The 20431-nt window shown below is 42.1% G+C and overlaps 2 protein-coding genes and 1 long non-coding RNA gene across 3 annotated transcripts; 2 read left to right on the forward strand and 1 right to left on the reverse strand.

Moving 5' to 3' along the window:
* Positions 1-277: 277 nt before the first annotated feature.
* On the forward strand, positions 278-7166 carry LOC113031890 (lysosomal thioesterase PPT2-like). Its single transcript, XM_080308540.1, has 8 exons — positions 278-578; positions 2837-2990; positions 3491-3586; positions 3714-3821; positions 3902-3985; positions 4066-4150; positions 4921-4975; positions 6130-7166. Exons 1-8 carry the CDS (start codon positions 414-416, stop codon positions 6271-6273), a joined length of 891 nt encoding a protein of 296 aa, XP_080164666.1. The 5' UTR covers positions 278-413; the 3' UTR covers positions 6274-7166.
* On the reverse strand, positions 5341-6273 carry LOC113031891 (uncharacterized). Its single transcript, XR_003273819.2, has 2 exons — positions 6136-6273; positions 5341-5798 (listed from the first exon to the last, which is right to left on the reverse strand). It is a non-coding gene; the product is annotated as an uncharacterized LOC113031891 (long non-coding RNA).
* Positions 7167-8072: 906 nt separating the features above from the next.
* On the forward strand, positions 8073-20347 carry LOC113031889 (uncharacterized). The gene is made up of 11 exons (XM_026184400.2): positions 8073-8247; positions 11258-11476; positions 11550-12547; positions 12771-12917; positions 14845-14916; positions 15942-16046; positions 16308-16457; positions 16748-16906; positions 17769-17921; positions 18468-18659; positions 19489-20347. Exons 2-11 carry the CDS (start codon positions 11305-11307, stop codon positions 19591-19593), a joined length of 2253 nt encoding a protein of 750 aa, XP_026040185.2. The 5' UTR covers positions 8073-8247; positions 11258-11304; the 3' UTR covers positions 19594-20347.
* The last annotated feature ends 84 nt before the right edge of the window (positions 20348-20431 follow it).

Here is a 20431-nt window from a genome sequence, read left to right on the forward strand (position 1 = left end):
CAGAAGCAAGAGATGAGCAGCAACGTGATGTTAACGTATGCCTTGTGTGTATTTGTGAGTTCATCTAACAGATGAAAATATAAATTAAAAAACTTTCATTTATTAAAATGCAACATTTTTTTAATTGTCTCCAATTAATTATAAGTGAGTAAAAGGTCGAAAAGACTTTTGCTTTATCGATGGGGTTCAGACCGTTGAATGTTGAAGGGGTGTGATTCTGTAAAAGCGGATGTGGCCTGTGGAAAAAATACATGTGTATAAAGAGGAAGCAGCTCGCGCTCATGTATGGTTGGTTGTCAGTATGAAGAGAGCCGTAGTCCCTCATCGGCCGTATTAACGACACCACCTCAGGTCAAAGTCCTCGGGATCATCTACAGCCCCCCGCACTGCTTCTCACCTGTATCCGGGCGGAGATGAAGTGTCCACGGGTAGCCGCAGGGTCGCGTGGCCCGATGCTGCTGCTGCTGCTGCTGGTGGTCGCAGGTGTTTGCGTGGACAGCTATAAACCAGTCATCATCGTGCATGGCATCTTTGATGGACCACAGCAGTTCCAGAACCTGTCAAGGTTCATAAAGAAGGTAGGACCGCGCACAGCGTGCTATATCTCTGCTGCAGAACAACAAGGCTCGAAAACAGCTCCAAATGCGTTAGAGCCGCTTTATTTACCACAGGAATTAAAAGTGGTGTATTATTCGTGCTTGTGGTGATGCCTTTACTTTGATGTGTTTTGTGCAAACTTGTATGTGCACAAAGACTCACGGGCCTGTTAATGTTCGATATTAGAGTCTTAAGGCGGTCCTGTTGTGTCCACGGTTGCGTTTAGACTTTGGTTTTTCGGGGATGTGTTTCTGGTGGAAGTGTTTAGCTATTAACGGACCGCAGGACTCGGGCTCAGTGATTAACGTCTCCAGGCCAAGTTCATGTTCAGAGTAGCTGTTCAAATTTAAAACCAGTTTTCCTGCGTTGTCTCTAGAGCGGTACTAAAAACTGCGTACAAGCATGTTTACATATTTATTATAAAATAATGAAAATGTGTTTTCAAGTTCGAGGCTTGTCCTCATTTGCACACGCAGTCAAAACAAGTTTGTATCATTTTCTCGGTTGACTTTCAGTAACTTTGGGGCAACAAGTCTGCATATTTTTCGACTAAAGCCAACTTTATCAAACATTACAGTTCACAACAGTGATTTTATTTTATTTTTTTTAATAATAAATAAACTGGTACTCACACAGAGCTTTCCTGTTCTATTTGAGCATTAAAAACATTTTCAGGTGCTTTTAACCGAACTAACACTCACACTCTTATGGATGCTGGGATCCAGCCGCCAAGCTGTTGATTGACAGAGAACAATGCTAAAAGGGGGTAAGTCTGATCATTAAGTACTAGTTATTAGAACTCAGTGATCACGCTTAAAGATTTACTTCTTTGACTTACATTTCAAGTTAAAAGACTTTGAAATGATTACTTTTTAAACTGGATTTGCTCCGAGTATCTTTTGCACGGGATGTTCTGACTGTATTCTGTCACCGCAGCAGGCAGATAATGTGCTTATGATTCTATGCTTGTTATTATTCATCCAAAACCATATAAACTACAGTTGTGCGCTCGACTGTTATTTGATCCTTTCCAAAGACGAATGAAAAGCCCCCAAAGTGTCTCTTGTAAGTGAGCAATAGGAAGGAATATCTCATCAGTCATGATATTAGATCACGTGTTCAGTCTGTTCAAGCAGCCTTAAAAGTACTAAATGATTTTATTGAGGCTTTGCACAGAAACACTGTGCAGCCTTTTTCATGGACTTTTCCAAGGCTTTTGACACTGTAGATCATGAGCTATTGAAGCAAAAACTGTGAGTGGTTCAAAGATGATCTTTCCAACAGAACTAAGTGTGTGAATGCTGAACGCATCACCTCTTGCTTCCTTGATGTGGTTGAAGGTGTTTCCCAGGGATCAATTCTGGGGCCAATTTTGTTCACCTTATATGTTAATAATATGTTAACCCGTTCATGTATAGTGGTCACTACAGTGACAGCTATTCAAAGGCTGTTTTCTTGTATTTGTGTCAGTGTCGATGGCATACTTGCACATAAACCTCTACACTGGACACTGATGTGTCACTCCACACCACCCACTGGTCCTTTTATGTTACTATAGATGTATGACGTGTTTCATTGTAATTATTCTTATTTAAGCCTGTCATGCATGAATTATGACAACCTCAATCAGAGTTTTTCTTAAGTGTTTTTATTCATGTTTAATTCCTAAAGATGAATAAAAATGCTTAAAAATCTGGATCGAGGTTTTCATAATTCATGCATGACAGGGTTAATAATCTCGATCAACATAAAAATTCATGCTCTGTAAAGATTTACGTGTCATGTGTTTTAGTGCTGTTGTTGTCCAGGTTGGCCGTGTAAAGGACATTATAAATCTCAGTGGGTCTTTCCTGGTTAAACAACAATCTGTTTGTGTGTAAATTGAACTGGTTGGTATTTCCTCAACGGTACCTGAATCCACCAAATGTTCAACACGCAAATCAAGAGCTTCTATCCTACTGTAGGTTCAAGGCAGAATTTTGTATTTCAAGTAGGAATAAAATACTTAAAATGATATTGGACTTGATAACATATCAGATAAAACAAAACAGTGAAGTGAAAATCAGCAAATGGTTTCCAGTTAGCGATTTCTGTTCCTCTGTGTCTTTCATTTCCTCAGGATCAGTTTTGACTTAAGAGTTCTGCATTCGAGCACCTGGCTGAAGATTTATGACAGCTGATGTTTCCCCTCATTGTGCCAAAAGTTTTACTTCCACTTCAATTTCTTTGCACTTCTCAGGTGCATCCAGGCACTGAGGTCACAGTGATCGACTTGTACGACGACCTGTTGAGTCTGCAGCCGCTGTGGAAGCAGGTCCCAGACTTCAGGCAGTCCTTCAACTCCATCATGAAAAATGCTCCTGATGGTGTCCATCTTCTGTGCTTTTCACAAGGTGCTCCTGCCGTACACTTAAACATTTAATAGGAAAACAGATTTGATAGAAAAATAACAAAAACATAGTCTTATAGCGTTGATGCCCACCTGACAACTGAGAAATAAAGGTCCAATTCTGGGGACTAAGAAGGTCCACATTTAGAGTTTGGAGAGGTGGTAAAGTCATAATTTAGAGGATTTTCATCCAGGAGACAATAGTTTATATCCCACTGGGACTTTTTGAATTTTTAATTTAGCTTTTACTTTGTCTGTGTGATTGATTTAATTTTTTAAAATTAATTATTGTTATCATGTTTTAACTTTTATTCATTGGTTAGGTTTAAGCAAGTTTAGGTAAAAATACGACACATCACACTCTTCCACTTCTAGCCGCTGGTTCATCTCTATCGTAGTACGCAGTAGTTATATAGAGAAACTGCATAATAGTGAGGACTGATGAATTTAAGGTAGAAATTTCTGAAGCTGAGACTCATATTTAGTCTCTTTTTTTCCATGAAGGTGGTCTAATTTGTCGAGCACTTCTCTCCACGACTCCCAACCACAACGTGCACACCTTCATTTCACTTTCATCCCCACTGGCTGGACAGTACGGAGGTCAGAGAGCTTTTAAAAACTTGTCTGCATAAGCTTCAACATTTAAAGAATGTGAGCTTTTTAACACACTTCTCATTATTCGCCAGGATGTTTAAGATGAACTTGATCTTATCCTCTTACTCCACAGACACAGACTACCTGCAGAAGGTATTCCACAAAACCTTAAAGAAGAATGTGCATTTTATCTGCTACAACAAATTCGGTCAAAAAGTGTCTATTTGTGACTACTGGAACGGTGAGAAAACAAGAGTTCTTCAGATTTAACTGAAGACAGTCTGCACATTTACTGAAAGATAAAACATATTTTGTCCACAGACCCTCACCAAAGACTCAGCTACCTGCGGAACAACATCTTTCTGCCTCTCCTTAATGGTGAAAGACCTCACAGTGACATGACAGGTATTGGATCTGGTTTAGTCATCATATGCACTGGTTAGCATGAAAACAAACGTTCATGCCTTTGGCTTTTCCTTTCACAGCGTGGAGGGAAAACTTCCTGCAAATCGAGAAGTTGGTGCTAATTGGAGGACCGGATGATGGTGTCATCACACCGTGGCAGTCAAGGTCTCACTGTCATCAGCTTTACAGCACACACTGTTTGTTCTCTTTCATTTACATTTTATAAATGAGAGGTGGCTCATTATGTCACACTGACGAGACTGTTTGAAAAAAAGTGACCCATCAATTTCCTTCTGTTGGCTTTCAATCAATCGAAAAAATCCTGACATGAATTTTGGAGGAACAAAATTTCCTGTAGTGCATTCTGCTGCTTGTGGGCCACAAAGCAGCACTTTATGTGACGGTCACCTTAAGATGCATGTCGGTCCTTTTCAATATTGGATTCAAAGTACAATATTTGTATTCAGTTGCACTCAGGTCAGTCAGGTCCCACCTTCAGACTCACAAACAGTTCCTCCCCCTGAGCCATTCATCCCCCCACTCACCTCACTGCTCTGAGCCACGGTCTGAGTAACCCTCATCACTCAGGCCAGACCAAGTCTTTTCTTTGCACTTTGCAACTGTTTTGTTCTCAAATGTGTGCCTTTCTCTTATGTTTGTGCACATTTCTTCTGATTGCTATTTATTCCTGCTGTCTGCTAATAAAACTTTATTCCAGAACAGTTATGTGGAGCACGCACAATTTCGTTATACATGTACAATGACAATAAAGGGCTATTCTATCCTATCCTATACTAAAACTGTAAAGATACTCGGTTTGGAGACAACAACATTTTTACCAGCAGAGCCTTCGATGTGTTTGCAAAGTGATCAGTTTGTGGTAAAAGTTATGAAACATCTTTACCTGAAACAACTGCTTCCTTTTTTCTGTGCAGCCACTTCGGATTCTATGACAGCAGCGAAAACGTCGTAGAAATGCAGAAGCAGGAGGTTAGTGGCAAACTGAAGTGCTGCCTGTACAACACACTTCATTTTTATTGAGGTGTAGCTAAAAACACAGTCCTGCTGTAGGTTTTCACTTGATGACTGACATAATATTAAGTCTGTTACAGAGGTGTTGATTCAGCTTTGTGGAAATTGGTGGTGTTTCTTAGTTGTGCTGCATTATACAGTCCATGTTTTATTTATGAATTGAGAATAGATGGATGGATGTGTGGCAAAGCTGAATCATTTGTCTGCTGTATCTTATTATCTCATAGCAGAGCTACTTTTAGTGACATTCACAGCATGCAAGTGTGGCAGGATATTATACACATTTTCTTTAACACACACACACAAATGTTGAAGGGAGGAAATTAAGGATGAACAGATCATTTTATTAGCAAAATAAAAATACTCAGGGTGGTTGATGGGGAGGGAGTGGTGGTGGAATTGAGGCTGAAAGGAAGGTGGCTCAGTCTGCTGAGGAGAGATGAAGGGAGAGATGGGTGGAGCTAGGTGCAGAGGTTTCAAAGCTGAGCCAGAGGAGGAAGAGGAGGAAGGCAGAGGCTGGAGTCAGCCAGGGAACAGAACATACAATTTGTGCAGATGCTCCAAAGGTAGGAATACTTCATTTTGGAGTTCTCCTCCCACCAACATGTTCCAGCAGTGTATCACACCTCTATCATGCATCACAGGTAAAAAATGCTTTTGAAAAAGGACGCGCCTGTGCGTCTTCAGTCGTAGCTCCTGCAGCAAGCCTCCTCTGTTGTCTGTCACCAGACGTGTTTTAGGAATCGAGACGTTCTTCAAAATGGGGTAATGAGATTGTTTTCTGGATAAACAGGTAGGAGGATCGAAGGGGCACAAATGTGAGAAATGAGAATGAGCACACAAAGAAAACCAGAAGTAGGCACAGGAAGTTTAAGAAAGAACTCAAAACTAAAGGATGTTACAGAGACCAACTCAAAAAGGCTCCTCCTGCTGGACTGCTGTGTTAGACTGCTCTCTTGTAGAGAATAAAATGTTAGCTGAATGTATTTTATTGCAAATGTGTTAAACTAAACTTGGATTTTTTAATATCTCTACTATTTTCACTGCAGACCCTCCACTGTGTTCATTCAAAAACACAACTTGAATCATGTCATTTCCTTCTGCTCTCTCAGTTTTACCTGAACGATGCGTTTGGGCTGAAGACGCTGGACCAACGTGGCGACTTGGTGACGTGTGTTCATTCGGGGGTGAAGCACACAACCTGGCACTCCAACTTCACAGTGTTCAGGAACTGCATGGAGAAGTGGCTCACATAAAAACTCTCCAACAGTAAAACCGTGGACGTCCGTCCAGATGTGAATACTTTTAGTGCAATCAAAGAAAACAATGATTTAACTCCTGTCTGTGCAAATGTGCAGGATTTGTGCTTACTGCACTATTCATACTGCACAACTGACTGCTGTAAATTTTTAAAAAGGTTTTTATTTTATTAACATGATTTGCTTATATAAGTGTATATGTTGCATTTATAATCAGCTTTCAGGTTATGATGAACTATCTCTTTATAAGCCATCTTATTTAATGTTTTAACGTTTTCCACTGATCAGTGTTATGTTGATAATAACTATCTATGAAACATCTTTTAAACTGTTGTTTTTGTCTGATTCACAGAAAGTGCATTTTGTACACAGCCAAAACTTTGTGATCCTTTTTTGTACCTTGAGAAGTCCTTCATGGAAATGTCTTGAATATTGAGCGTAGCTGCTGCTCTCATTTCTCATTCTGTACATCCTCACTTCCGCTCCGTGCACCTTCAGATGGCGGTGTAAGGGCAGGAGGTGAGCAAGATATACAAGGAGAGAGGAAGTAGTATACTCAGGAGTACAGAGTATAACTAAATGAGACTTCCTGTCCACTGTGTGCTTGCTGTCAGTATCACACCCGTGGTGGTGAAGAATCGGCTGTATGCATAGCTGAGCTCCTGATTAATCACTCAGTGCCCTCTGGTGGAACTGTATTGTAATTTATAACAATGTATTTATATCAAAGCTATTTCCTATTTTCCTCTTCATGAGGTGTATTTCATTATTGCATTAACATATTTCATGAAAACTTGCATCTCTGCAATGCTTGGTCTGGTTCCCCCAGACTGTACAGTTCAGCTAATGACCTGAATGACTTTATTATATGAACTTTTTTCTAAAATGCATTCTCAGAAATTTCTCATATTTTCATGCTTCTCTGTGACTTTAACTGCAGATTTATGACGCTACCTACGATTGTCAAATTTAGGTTTGCTCATAAGAATAGAGACTTAATTACTTTTGAATGTAAACCAGCAAATAATGCTTCTGCCAAACTTTTCTCCAGCGTCTAGTTGAAGTCGTTATTGTAAGTCAACATATTTTCTAGTTAAACAGCAGTGAAAATCTAAACCGGCTCTTTGACCTGGCTTAGATTTTACATACAGTTTGTCCCACTGCTGACACTTCACTCATGATTAGATTAAAGCGTCATGGTGGAGTGTGATCAATCACTTAATCCAATTCATTTTCTCCAACAAGGGTTACTGATTCACAGTCTCACTTTAAATTGTGATTAGCTAATATATTTTTCATTTCATTTTTATAGGAAAAAATTCAATATATTTAATCTTCCATACGCAGTTTTCCCCTCATAATTATTTCTTACATCCAGATTAGATTCTATGTGACAAAATAGCATAAAAATGACTTAGTATTTGACCCTGCAGCTGAATTACTAAAAAGGTCAGAGTCAAGAAGTGGATCTGTAATAATTAATGATTTTACATCGACTTATTGTGTAACACTACTACTACTACTTAAATATATAAATAAAAACACATTTAAAAAAAAAATTAATTTTAGCATTATGTAGCCTACTTTTCATATGAAAAGTACATAATGCGAAAATTAAAAAAGCTTCCATAACAGAAAGGCCGATTGCGTGTCTCATTACATTAGTGAAAGCAGGCGTGGTAGTGGGCCTACGAGTCAGCGCAGAGCCACACGAGAGCAGTAACGATCTTTACTGACTCGCTCCAGCTGTTGCTCTTTAACAGGTATGACGGTGACGTCACTAAGGTGACACCCACCTCTCCTCCTCCTCTCCGGTGTGTTGCAACGCAGCTCCGGCTCAGTTCCCGGTGGAGATTTTTCTGGTTGGAAATCTTTTGTGTCTCCTGCTTCTTTCTTTCTGTCGCGACCATGAAGCTTTCCGCCGGCTCTTTCAAACCTTCCTCCCTCTGAGAGGCCCGCAGGACTTTCAGCGTAAGTTGACACCGATTCGAAAACTTCCCCGTGGATTTGTCTCGTGCTGGATCAACTACGCTGCTTTCACGTTCAATCTCTAGACCTCGGTAGCTTAAAATAGAGGCAGATAGACGGAGTTGAAATGTTTTCCACTAGATGGGGATGGGTTTCCTTTTTGGAAACATGTTGCGGGACGGGACAGGCTGGGGTTTAAAACAGCTGAGCGCCCTTCGAAGGGCGAAAGCCGCTCGGAGGGACTGAAAGCTGGAAAGACAGATTCATTCATCGACAGTCTGGCTGCACTTCACTGTCAGCGTGGCTCAAGGTCGACGTGTCCCGCCCTGTGGGGAGCTACTGTAAACAGCCTGTAGCTGCAGACAGCACAGGGCTCAAAACATCCACGGAGGGAACAGAAAGCTGTAAATCAGAGCACCAGTCAGGCTGCTGATAATGTCAGAACGAGTCGTGCTAAGTGTGAAGGCAGCTGGAAAATACAGACAATTCTCAGCCATCCATTTAAACTTTAAGTCAGGAACACTGTTGCCTATGATGAATGTTGTACCAGAAGAAATTCATTACCTTCTCAGTAAGCTAGTATGCCACTGTGATAGTGGAACTAGATCAATATACGTAATCTGCAGGGAGGATCCCCAGGGGAAGAATGACGATTGGAGTGAACTTGTAGATGAATAGGTGTTGGTAGGTATGGTGATGGTAGTAGTTTGTGCCAAAAGGCTGGACATGGCTAAAGTGAACATTTCATCAAGACAGAAGGCTTTATGCAACAGTGGGGGAGTATATCTTATGCAAAAGGAACAGTCGGAAAGACAGAATGTAGCTGGGCAGGATTGGGTGTCTGCAGGCTGTAGGATGGCTTTGAAAATGAAGAAGAGAAAGCAAATGAAGGCAGAGGCAAGGATTAAATGGTGGAAGATGATTCAGTGTGGAGCTGGCACAGGCCCTGGGTGATAGGAAAGAGTTACCAAATGACTGAGGAAGCACAGCAGAAGTTTCTTTGGCCTATCCTCTGGGCAGAGGGCTGAGGACAAGAAGACTTGGTGGTGGAATGAGGAAGTACAAGAAGGTATTCGACGAAAAAATGGTATAGTCAGGGAGATGAAGTCTGTAGACAGAAGTACTAAAGTGTACAGCAAAGGAAAAGTAAGTTTTGTTTGAGGCTGAACACTAAGGAAGGAGATAAGGACTTGTAATGGTTGGCTAGGCAGAGAAGTCAAGCTAGAAAGGATGTGCAGCAGGCTAGAGTGATTCAGAATAGAGATGGAGCTTTCATAACATTTTAAGAGAGTGTGCTAGGAAGATGGAAGAAGTACTTTGAGGAGCTGATGACTGAAGAAAAGGAGAAAGAGAGGAGGGTTACTAGGATGGATGGAGGAAAGCTAGAGAATGAGGAAGTGCAGAGGATTAAAAGAAAGTGAGGGCAGCTATGAAGAGTGTAAAGGTGGTTTGCCCCGATGACAAACCTGTGGAGCTATGGTGATGTCAGAGACAGCAGTTAAGTTTCTAATCAGATTGTTCAACAGAATCTTGGATCTACTCATCCATTTCAACAATAAGGTTGATGTGCAAAGTTGTAGTAACAGAAGGATGAAGATGATGAGCCACACACTAGAGATATGGGAAAGAATTGTTGAAGCTAGGTTAAGAAGAGAGGTGAGGAACAGTGAGCATCAGTGCGGCTTCATTCTGAGAAAGAGCTCCACACACCTGATGTTTACTTTGAGAGTGTTGATGGAGAAGCATAAAGAAGAGAGGGTCAAAGGTTGACAGGTGAGGTAAGGCAGAAGTCTCTGCATCATGTTGTCAGACAACACTGTGACCTGTAGTTGGAGTAGGTGGAGGTATGCTGTGGACAGAAGAGGAGTGAAGGTCAATTGAACCAAAACCGAATACGTGTGTGAAGGAGCGGGATTTAGGTGGTGTGGTGAACATGCAAGGAGCAGAGACAATAAAAGTAGCTGTTTAAATACCTGTTGTTGAGAATGCAGGCAGGGTGGAGTGGGTGGAGACGGGCGTCAGGGTGATTTGTGACTGAAGGATAGCAGGCAGAGAGAAAGGGAAGGTTTTACGATATGGTAGGGAGACCTGCTGTGAGACGGTGGCGCTGAGCTGGTGGCGGAGTTGAAGGTGTTAAAGCTGTCATTGGGAGCGACGGCTCAGGTCGAGCATTTTTGAAACAAAGTTAGAGAGACGAGGCTGAGGTGGCTTAGACGTGCACGGGAGGGATGGTGGATATGATGGAGAAAGGATGTTGAAGCTAGAGCTGCCAGGCATTTATGGATGTAGTGATGGAGGACAAGCAGAGGGTGTGACAGAGGAGGAAGCCAAAGAAGAAGACGGTAATCTGCAGAGCCCTCAAAGTACACTAACATAATAATTTTCTGTTGACACAAAGAAACCAGCTTGAGCGTCTCCTCGTTATGTAAATCCAAACATCATAAAAATGCACAACCCTGTTTCCAGAAATGTTGAGATGTGTGAAAATGATATATATCAAATAAAGAATTGGAGAATAGAGAAAAAACTTCTCTACACAAGGAACAAGGGTGGAAAAATACTAATGTGTGTTATGTTTGGATCCTCAAGCTGCAATTACATTAAAACACACATGGTTCTGTAGTGGAAATCACTTTGTGGGCTTACAACAGACCAGTGCTGGAACCATAAATGGAAGTTAGAACTCCACCAAGCAAAACAAAAGAAAACAAAAAGAGGCCAGAACCCCAGCAGCCCTCTCTGGGCCTCGTTTGTGATGGAGTGGGTGGAAGTAAAAGCTTCCTGTGGTCTGATCAATCAAAATCCAAAATTGTGTTTGAAAATCTTGGAATTTTTGCCCTCCAGGCCAAAAAGGAAATGGATCCAGCTTATGTGTGTAGTTCAAAAGCAAACTTTGTTCTGCCTAATATTGATCATACAGTGTTCACAACACCAGGCCGTCAGTAGTAAATGATGAGAATTTCCATCAGTGTCTGTATGAAACATTTGAGCTAAATTCTGCTTTAATTTACAGTTTCCTCATCTATTGGACAACAAGGGGAAGAAGTCCATCTGTCCAAGATGTCCTCCAGAAGTAAAAAGGACCAGTGCCAAATATGTGGCGGAGCTCTCCAGGGAAACCAACGGCGGTGGCTGTTTGGGGGCCAGAATAAGAAAACTGGTCAGCCTCAGACCCCAACAGGGTCGTTGAGAGGAGGGAGCCGGTCCCAGTCATCACAGAGCAGCTCCTGGGGTGAGTATAGAGCTTAAAAAATGCTTAACATATTGTAATAGTGTAAAAGTAAACATTTTGTTTCTCTTCACAGGCAGCACGTTATCTCTTGGTTCCTCCGTTTCTCTCTCCAAGTCCCTGATGTCCGTGAGCTCCCCCTCCAAGAGCGTGGATCTGCTCACGGTGTTGACCCACATACTGGGGCAGTCTGTACCACGGGGCGGCGGGCAGGGGGAGTTTGTATGTGGCAAATGCGTGTGCCTGCTAGAACGCGTGTTCAAGTTTGACACGGTCATAGCCAGGGTGAGGGTGCTTTCGTCTGAGCGCCTTCAGAAGCTGACGCATGAGAGGGACAAAATCAGACAGTGGGTGCGCCAAAACTACTGCCACAGGCATCTGCAGGACTTTCAGAGCAGGAGCAGCACCAGCGAGGAGGAAGGAGAGGTGGAGAAGGAAGGCTACAGGGAGATGCTCAAGGAGAATATGGCGCTTTCAGAGTACGAGTGCTGGTCAGAGAAGTGGGACACGTGTCCGTATTTTATCAGAACGGGGAAAAGATGCAGAAAAGGGAAGGGGTGCGAAGGTTGCGATTCCTTACGGGTGTCCGACTCTGATTACGAGTCAGTTTGTGGGGTTCCTCGTCACATGCCTTTCCAGCCCTTCTCCCCGTTGTCCCAGGATAGATCCCAGAGCGTGCCCCTCCACTGGCAGAGGGTGCCATCCGTCAACTCCAGCCCAGCCTCCCTGGCAGGGTCCAGTCTCTCGTTACGAGCTCCTTCCCACACGGAGTCCATTCAGTCTCTTGATTCTCTGGACGGGAATGACCCCTTTGATTCAGCAAGTGATCAGTCAGTCAACTTCATGCTGAGAGAGCTGAGAAGTATTGGAGGGAAGCCGGTCAGTTCTCCGTCAGGAAGTAAAATCCCCGTTCTGGGCAAAAGGGATGGGAGGTACCTGGGAAAAATCGAGGAGACTGCATCACCCACAGTGACCAGGGTGCTGAACTTTAGGGATGTGGAGAACGGAGGGGATGAAGAGAATGGGGATGTCCTAACATTGCTGAGGGATGAGTTCATGCCTCTTCACCGTGAGGTGAGTGTGCTGTAGAAGATCATGCAGGCCTGGATGAACTTTGAGCAGTTGCCATGTGTGCTAGTAGCTGTAAATATTGACCGTGGCTGCAATAGTTTATCCAGGAACAGCTGCAGCTTGTCCAAACATCCAACATGATTAGAATTACACGCGTTACTTTTCTTTGTGTATTGCATAATAGCCCACACCGTGTTTATTGTGAGGCTTTTTTATTTTATTTTAGAAGACTGCTGCTAGAGTTCATCATGGTATCCGGCACCTAAAAGGCCAACTTGACCAAGCTGCATCCCGCATCAGGACCCTGGAGGCTGAGCTGAAACATGGGAGAAGCAAACAAGTGGAAGTCAACGGATCACAAGACTGGGCCCCTGTAAGCTTTCAGTTTGTTCTTTAGATGTTGAATAATAAAATGAATCCAGTTTTCAGTTTGAAAAACTGGTCGGCAGGGCCTCTAAGAAAACTGTCCTACTTCTCACTCAGTTTGTGACCTCATTGATCTGACACGCTCATTTGATAGTCCTTTATAACGCAGCATCATGTTCATTTGATAAATTATGGTAGGACCGTAACATGGTCCTACTTTAATTCACATGGATGATGAAGTGGGTCATCGGTGTCTTCGGAATTCATAATGTCCGAGTTGAAAAAAACAAACAAAAAGATGGCAACAGTCAAAATTTAAAAGGTGCAGCTTCAGATTGGGATGTCACAGTGGGTAATGTCACAGTGGCATCACACAGAGTTTTCTGATTGCCATCATTTCTCTTGTGGATATGAAAGCAAAAGCAAAGCCAGGTGGGAGGTGAAAACATCTCATTCTAGGCTTCGGTAGTCCAAAGGCCAGATTTACTAACTACTGGTATCTAGACTAGCTTGAAGGGTAAACTGAACGGAGATGCTGCTGATATTGTGATTTAAGAGATATTTATTTATTACCACAGAGTTATTTTTATCCGCTGTCACACGAGGTAAATGTCTCCAGCCTTTTATTTCTAAGAAGAAAAACAGGTTTATTGCAGCAGAGTGACACAGCAGCTCCTCTGTCACATGTGCAAACAGCTCCGTGAGCCACCCTGCGAGTGTTGACCGAGTACAAATATAGCATTATGAAAGGAATGGAGGTTGGGTGGTTGGTTTTGTATCTGTGCAGGGTGTGTCTACATTTCCTCATTTTCAGGTGCACATAAAGACACGCACAACACAAACACACTCACAGCCTCTCACTGGAATCTTCCCCGACCGGTGGAGTTTGCCCCGGGCTCGGTAGTCTTATGATAGAGGATATCATTAACCGGCCTCATGACCTGTCACAGCGAGGCTGCTGTGTTCACATGGTGAACATTATTAATAATTAATGTGAAATCTCTGAAAACAGCAGCAGGTTTAAACGTGCAGTAACTGACATTTAAGTTACTAATTTATCCCCGAGCAGTTAGTTTATTTTGTTTTTGTTCTCTTTCCAGGAAACTGATGTTTTTAAATTCAGTACTCGCTCTCTTTTAGCTTTCTTTGATCTCCAGCAGCTCTTGAGGGAAGAATTTTCCTCATGAACAGATGAATGCTTTTTTTATGTTCCATTAAAAAGCTGAAAACTGCCTCCTGCTGCTTCTGGCTTGTAACTGTAAGAAATGGGCTGAACTGAAACATAAATGAATACAGTCACAACAGCCACCTATTTTCTCATGGCCTCTTCATCACATTATATTGAAACTTTTCAGTTTTAAAGCAGTGTTGGGTGGTTACAGATCAACAAATGAAGAGCTTTTTTCTCTTTGGAAAATTTGGTATTTAATTTCTAAGTTTTGGGGATTTGCAAAAAGAAAAAAAAAAAAACCGAAACAAAGCTGCAAAGTATTAAATTAAATGGATCCTTACAGAAATGAAATAATAAAAAGGACTAAAGTGCTTGTTCTGAGCATATTTAAATATATTTATTAAATGTTTTATGAGTTATCACACAGCAGGTTGGAATAGTTGTAATCACTGTTTAAACAATGCTGAGAATTTTCAGGGATTACTCTGTAGAAAATCTTGTAATTATTATTTTCCTATTAAGTAAATACTTTAAATATTTAATACGTATAAGTTCTCAAATTTAAAAAAAAATTGGCTTCTCTTTTTTAAAATTAATTTTTAAAAGTAGGTAAACTCTGAGCCAATACCATTTCAAACGCACAAAAAAATAATCAATAATGGAAATGGTCGTCTTTAAACTCTCTGATGAGGTACTGGAGTCTGAGCTGTTCCATGGCTCCTCTGTGGCTTTTGAATGAAGCTGTTTTTTCTCTTTCCTCCAGCTGGTCCAGGAGGAGGCGGCTGGCAGCTCCCTGCTGCAGAGCCTCGGCCTCTCCCTGCACAGTCTGATCCAGGTGGGTGAGGTGGAAAGCGTTGCGGCAGCTCGAGCTGCTGCTGCTGAGGCTCCGACTCGAAAGCTCTCTGGAATGTTGTTTTTCTGTGAAGCTGCTGTACGTTTAAAGTGGCAGTGCCAAATCTGTGTGTTCACGAGTGATCGGAGAAAGCTTTCATCACGACTGCCGGTGTTTGTAGCTACTTGTCATGTTGATGATTAACAGCAGGAAAATTTGTGGACTCACAAAAACACAAAACAAAACCGGGCTCACCTAGCAGAAAGTTTTTCTTACCTGAAGGTTACTGGAGGATCATGGAGACTATTAAAGAAAATATTGACATTTATGGTTAAGGATAATGTAATAGGATGGAGCTTTTCAGTTACAATCTTTTAATCGTTTTAGTATTTTATGTGGACAATGATAATATGATGATATAATTAGTTGGTTTTACATGTGCTTGTGGACAGAGACTGCACGTCTCTAGCTTTACACTGGCTCTTTCTCTCTATTCCAGTCTTTATGCTGGGCTAACAAGCTGCTGGCTCCAGCTTATTTCTCTTTGCCAACCTTATCTGAATCTGAAACTCTTCCATTTAAAATATGCACATACTTTATATTTTTGCATCTAACACTCAAAGTCTGCTTACCTCAGCCGTTTAATGCAGAAACCACTGAGTAAGACAGTAAATATATGCTACAAAAGGAGAACCATGTCCTGTAAAAGCAGCAGAACCAACATAAAACTGACATTTTCAGCATTATACTTCATTTTGTGTTGATCCACACCTCTGCCTTCTTTACACTTGAACACTGAGAGTTGTGGTTTTAAACAGATTTGAGCATGTCCGTGTACCTGCTTCTCACTTGCATCCATATCAAGTCATTGCCTCTGGGTATTGTAGCTCTCTGTAGTATTTTGCTTTAAAAGCTCGCTGTAATCCTCGTTTAGAAAGGATTTCAATCATTTAACATCCAGAAAATGCAGGTAAAATGTCTTCCCTGATCACGAATGTGTTCACAGACAGATATTTCCTGTCTTCCAGGAGTGCACGAGTCTGATCAGCAGGCTGTGTGTGGAGGAGGGAGCAGGGACTGAGCTGGCCAACAAGCTGACTGAGAACTTGAGAGAGATTATCTCTGACAACAAGGTTAGAGCTGTGCTGTCTGTCATTCTCATGCTGATTGTTGACATTAAAGCAAAGCATGCTCTGCTTATGATGACACATGTTACCCGCTCACTGAAGCACGGCGGTTGTCGGCACAAGCAGGCACATTTTTGCTGATAGTCAGCAAACTGAGCTCTCTTGTCCCTGAAAGGGTGGAAGTACTGTGATGGACACTTTTTATTGAGTTCAAAATTATGTTTATTTTCTGTCGATAAGCTGATTGTTTCATTTTCTGATCTTCAGGCTGCGCTGGAGGCTCTGAGGTCTGAAATAACTGAAAAAGAGAAGAGCATGGAGAAGGAGATCGAGGCTCTGAAGAAGGCTGGACGAGACCGAGAGAGAGACTTGGACACCCTCAACACTGTGCTGCAGTGCAACCAGGACATCATCAGTGTAAGACCACACACTGCCACACGGGTGGTCTCCTGTTTGGCTGTGCCTCTATTTCTTTTTGATACGAGGTTAGAGATGCAGGACAACTCGGGGAATATAAAACAATCCTGTCAGCTCCTCTCATGCTGTTTATTTTGCAGGCATGCTCATTCATACATTGCACACATACTGATCTGTTTATTTGGTTACTTTATTTAATTCAAATACTCTCAATTAAACGCAAAACACAACTGCACGCTCAGCACTTTAGTCGTGCTACATGTACTTGAAGCTCTCTGTTTTTGACTCAGGACCTGCGGGTGGCTCTGGGAGAGAAGGAGCAACTGCTGAAGGAGGTGGAGAAAGAGAGGGAATTGTGGAGGCAGAGAGACGGGGCCCTCACTGCTGTCCTGCAGGAGAAGGAGGCTCTCATCCGCACCTTCAAAGAGCAACTGGAGAAAGGGATGGAGGTAATACACCTGCAGCCAAACAAACCTCTTTGAAGCTTCTCCTTTTACTGTCCTGTGGCCGTAAAACACGAGATATATAAATGTTTTTGCACAGCACTCACAGAAGCAGGGCAGAAAAACCCCTAAAGTAGCCGCGCCCTCCTTAACTGTTGAGGCTCGCTGTAGTCTGCTGATGCTTCAGTGCTTTGAGAGCAAATCTCACATCTCTTTATTGAAGGTTTGTTGGAGCTTTATGCAGAGAGACAGGAACAGCCTGGCACTAGACAGGAAGTCATTGTGCACAGACAGAATGAACCTGCAGTAGCATCAGCAAATCTAGAAAGTGAGCTAGATTGGTTTCTCTGGGTTAGAATTAGATTATGAATTGAATTTATTGAATTTAATCACTATAATGAAAAAGCTTCGCCTGTATTTAGCATGCACATGCACATGAACACAAACACACCCACCAGTCATTAGTGTGCTAACAGTATAATTATGAGCCTGTCTGTGTGCTTATTTAGTCCCCGGGAAACGCTGGGCAATGCCTCCATGCACTGGTGGGCAGTTATCTGAGTTAACTTTGACTAATAACCAAAGCTGCTTCTATGAGGAGCATCAGTCAGATGTGATTAAAACTAGTTAGAAAGGTTCCCCTGCAAGTTTTACTTCTATCAGCATTTTTATGTTTCTGTATTCTCCCCCAGATTTAAAGTCAGGATCTTTTTAGTGCCATGTCTCTTGTATTATTAGGATATGACATGTGGTTTTTTTTTCCTCTGTGTGACTGGATGAACTCTGCATTCCTCCCTCTGTACAGCTAAGCTGAGGTTTGTCAGTAAATACTGACTTCAGTAAGTAGAAACGTGTCATTTTCTTCCAGGCTCTCTCAGATTCTGTGACTGGCCAGCAGTCAGGGGGGGGCGGGGCTGAACTGGCAGCTATGTTGAAGGATCAAGAGGAAAGCAGCGCCACCTTGTGCCAGGAGGTCACCAAGCTTACAACGACCCTGCAGGAATACCAGGACATGGTGCAGGTGGGAGATTAGCCCGGCCACACGAGTTAATTATTTCAAGTTAATTAGAAAACTGAAAAAGCAAAAAGCCGCTGAGTTTGTGATGAATTTCCACTTTTACCTAATAAGTCTGCATTCAAACACACATTCATAGTTTATAATAGATTATAAGACAGAAACTTTTGAAAATACAGGGAAAAATATTAAATTGTAAACTTTTTAATGTATCAAAAATAATGTGAAAGATAATTAAGTCCTAGCTTCTCTGATCGAGCGGTTAAACTTCTTTTGAATGTACCTTTCCTACAGGTTAGAGCAAGTGATTTACAGAAATGACAGGAAATTTAAAAAATGGAATAACTTAATAATCTAACCAGTAAAAATGCTGCTCTTCCAAAACAATGTGGTGCTTCGTTTTTTAGAAATTGCTTCTAATCAGTGCTGGCTGGAAAACCACACTGAAATTTAAAATGAAATCATCGCCATAAGCTGCCTCCTGTTTGTGACCCTAAAGCTCCACATCACAGCCACAACAAATCTGAGCCGTTCATTCTGCTTTTTCTCCAGAGTCAGCAGGAGAGTCACAGTCGGACGGTGTCCTCTCTGACGGCTCAGCTCAGAGACGCTCGGCAGGAGCTGAGGGAGAAGGAGAAGAAGAAGAAGGAGGCGGACCGAGCGCTGCAGAACGACAGGGAGGACAGAGAGCGGGGCGAGAGGAGACTCAGGGACAGCCTGGAGAAGAGGGACAAACTCATCGAGGTAAAGAAGCAATTCGTGCCACTCTGCAGCATTTTAGGCAGCTACTCTGAACGCCTCAAATAATAACAAAAGCTTTAAAATATTTTGCATCTGTGTCAAAATAAATATTAAAAAGCTTTTCATCCCCAGGAAGATGCACTTGTGCTGCACATGCCAGTGTCTCAGAACATTTGAGCTTCATTAACAGCTCAGTACCAACAGTGTCAGCGTTTTTGCTCAGCCAATGAGAGCGCTGAACCACTTTATGCACCTGGCAGCTTGATTGGAGGCCATGTTTGTTGAATCCACCCATAGATTTCTGTTCAGGATCCTTTGAGTGCCCCATCTGCTCTCTTTGATAATAATACCGATACTTGATGTTTCTTTAATATTTATTGTTGGGCAAATAATAAGAAGTGAGTGAGTGCCAGTGTTTGTGTGTATCCTTGCTGTCATGTATGTGAAGACAGAGCACCTGATACAGGGCCTAAGACTTGTAGTGGAAAGCACTGCTGCTTACATCTGCTGCTGATAGACTCCTCACACGACTGCAGTAAAGAATCTGTTCTTTGTTGCGTTCTTTAGGCTTTGTTTTGATCAAAATATCACAGAAAATATGGAAACACTGCACTAATTTAGGAACTTCTCGAACTTATGAACCTTTCTGTTCGTGTTTCCAAACCGCGAGAAGAATTGTTAAGCTCAGACAGGTGGTTTTTGTTTTTTGCTTGCCACTTGAATTCAAATATTACTTCTTGGTTAAGTTGTCTTCAGTGTTGTTGTTCGCAGTAGGAGGAGTACAGAACTAACAATGAACTCGCTGTACTTATGAGTGCTCTTCTTTTTAAAGCAAATCCTTTTGGATGCTGAGGAGCGGGACCATCTGTTCAGAGAGCTGCAGCAGAACCTGCAGAACAAACGTGAGCCTTTGACGGCCGTCAAACACACACTGTGATGGAGGAGGAGCCGGGCTGACACACTGCACCGACGCCATGCAAACTCACTGCACAAAGACGGAGGAGCACTTTGCACTTTCCGCACCTCCTTTCTGCCTCCTGAGCATATTTATCTTGGTGTACATTAAGTCTATTTATATTTATCCTTGCAGATTAATGAGACTTGAAGGAAAGAAGCTACTTTTCTCTGTGGAGTGAGTGAGACGGTGTGATTGTTTTCTGGAAGGGGAAATGTTTGGTGTGTCCTCTTGTGGCTGGATGTTTAATACTTGATTCAGATACGAGCAGATTACTGTATAAATGTGATTTTGAATGTAACGGGTTTACGCAGTGAGATCATTTCATGCAGCGGGAACATCTCTGAATGGTGTCATTGTCCTTTAGGACAGGAGCGGGCACAATATCGCTTTAAAAGGTGTTTGTTTTTTTCGGGGGGGGCGGGCTAATTATAATCTTTAAAACTCTTTATGGTGGCGTCTTGTATTCATCTTTTTCCTTAGTACAGAACTGCCTAGTTGCTGTTTACAGTGCTGATGTCACGCTTTGTTAAGTGGAAACGTGCAACCAAAGAAATGTTTTTAACGGTTTTAATTTTCCATTTTTCTTTGTCTCGCTTTCTATTTTTCTGGAATTATTTTCAACCATCTTTAATGTTTACATGTCTCGTATTGTTGGTCGGGAACTGAGACATTTTTTTTTCCCCCCATTTTTTGCCTTTTAACTCAAGAGGATTAAAAACTCTGATCCAAATAAGTTCAGTCTGCAGTTCTTGTTATTTTAAACTGCATTTCAACTTGTTCTTTCTTAAAGGGACATTTCACTCCAGAATTAAAGTTC

The sequence above is a fragment of the Astatotilapia calliptera genome, chromosome 11 (genome assembly GCF_964374335.1).
Source record: "Astatotilapia calliptera chromosome 11, fAstCal68.1, whole genome shotgun sequence".
Lineage (NCBI taxonomy): Eukaryota > Metazoa > Chordata > Actinopteri > Cichliformes > Cichlidae > Astatotilapia > Astatotilapia calliptera.

Excerpts from the sequence above, each read along its gene's own strand:
- LOC113031890 (XM_080308540.1), top strand. The coding sequence starts at position 414 with ATGAAGTGTCCACGGGTAGCCGCAGGGTCGCGTGGCCCGATGCTGCTG. Across the intron at positions 3,587-3,713 it reads ACTGGCTGGACAGTACGGAG|ACACAGACTACCTGCAGAAG; the intron begins GTCAGAGAGCTT and ends CTTACTCCACAG. Across the intron at positions 3,822-3,901 it reads TATTTGTGACTACTGGAACG|ACCCTCACCAAAGACTCAGC; the intron begins GTGAGAAAACAA and ends TTTTGTCCACAG.
- LOC113031889 (XM_026184400.2), top strand. The coding sequence starts at position 11,305 with ATGTCCTCCAGAAGTAAAAAGGACCAGTGCCAAATATGTGGCGGAGCT. Across the intron at positions 14,917-15,941 it reads CCCTGCACAGTCTGATCCAG|GAGTGCACGAGTCTGATCAG; the intron begins GTGGGTGAGGTG and ends CCTGTCTTCCAG. Across the intron at positions 16,907-17,768 it reads AACTGGAGAAAGGGATGGAG|GCTCTCTCAGATTCTGTGAC; the intron begins GTAATACACCTG and ends ATTTTCTTCCAG.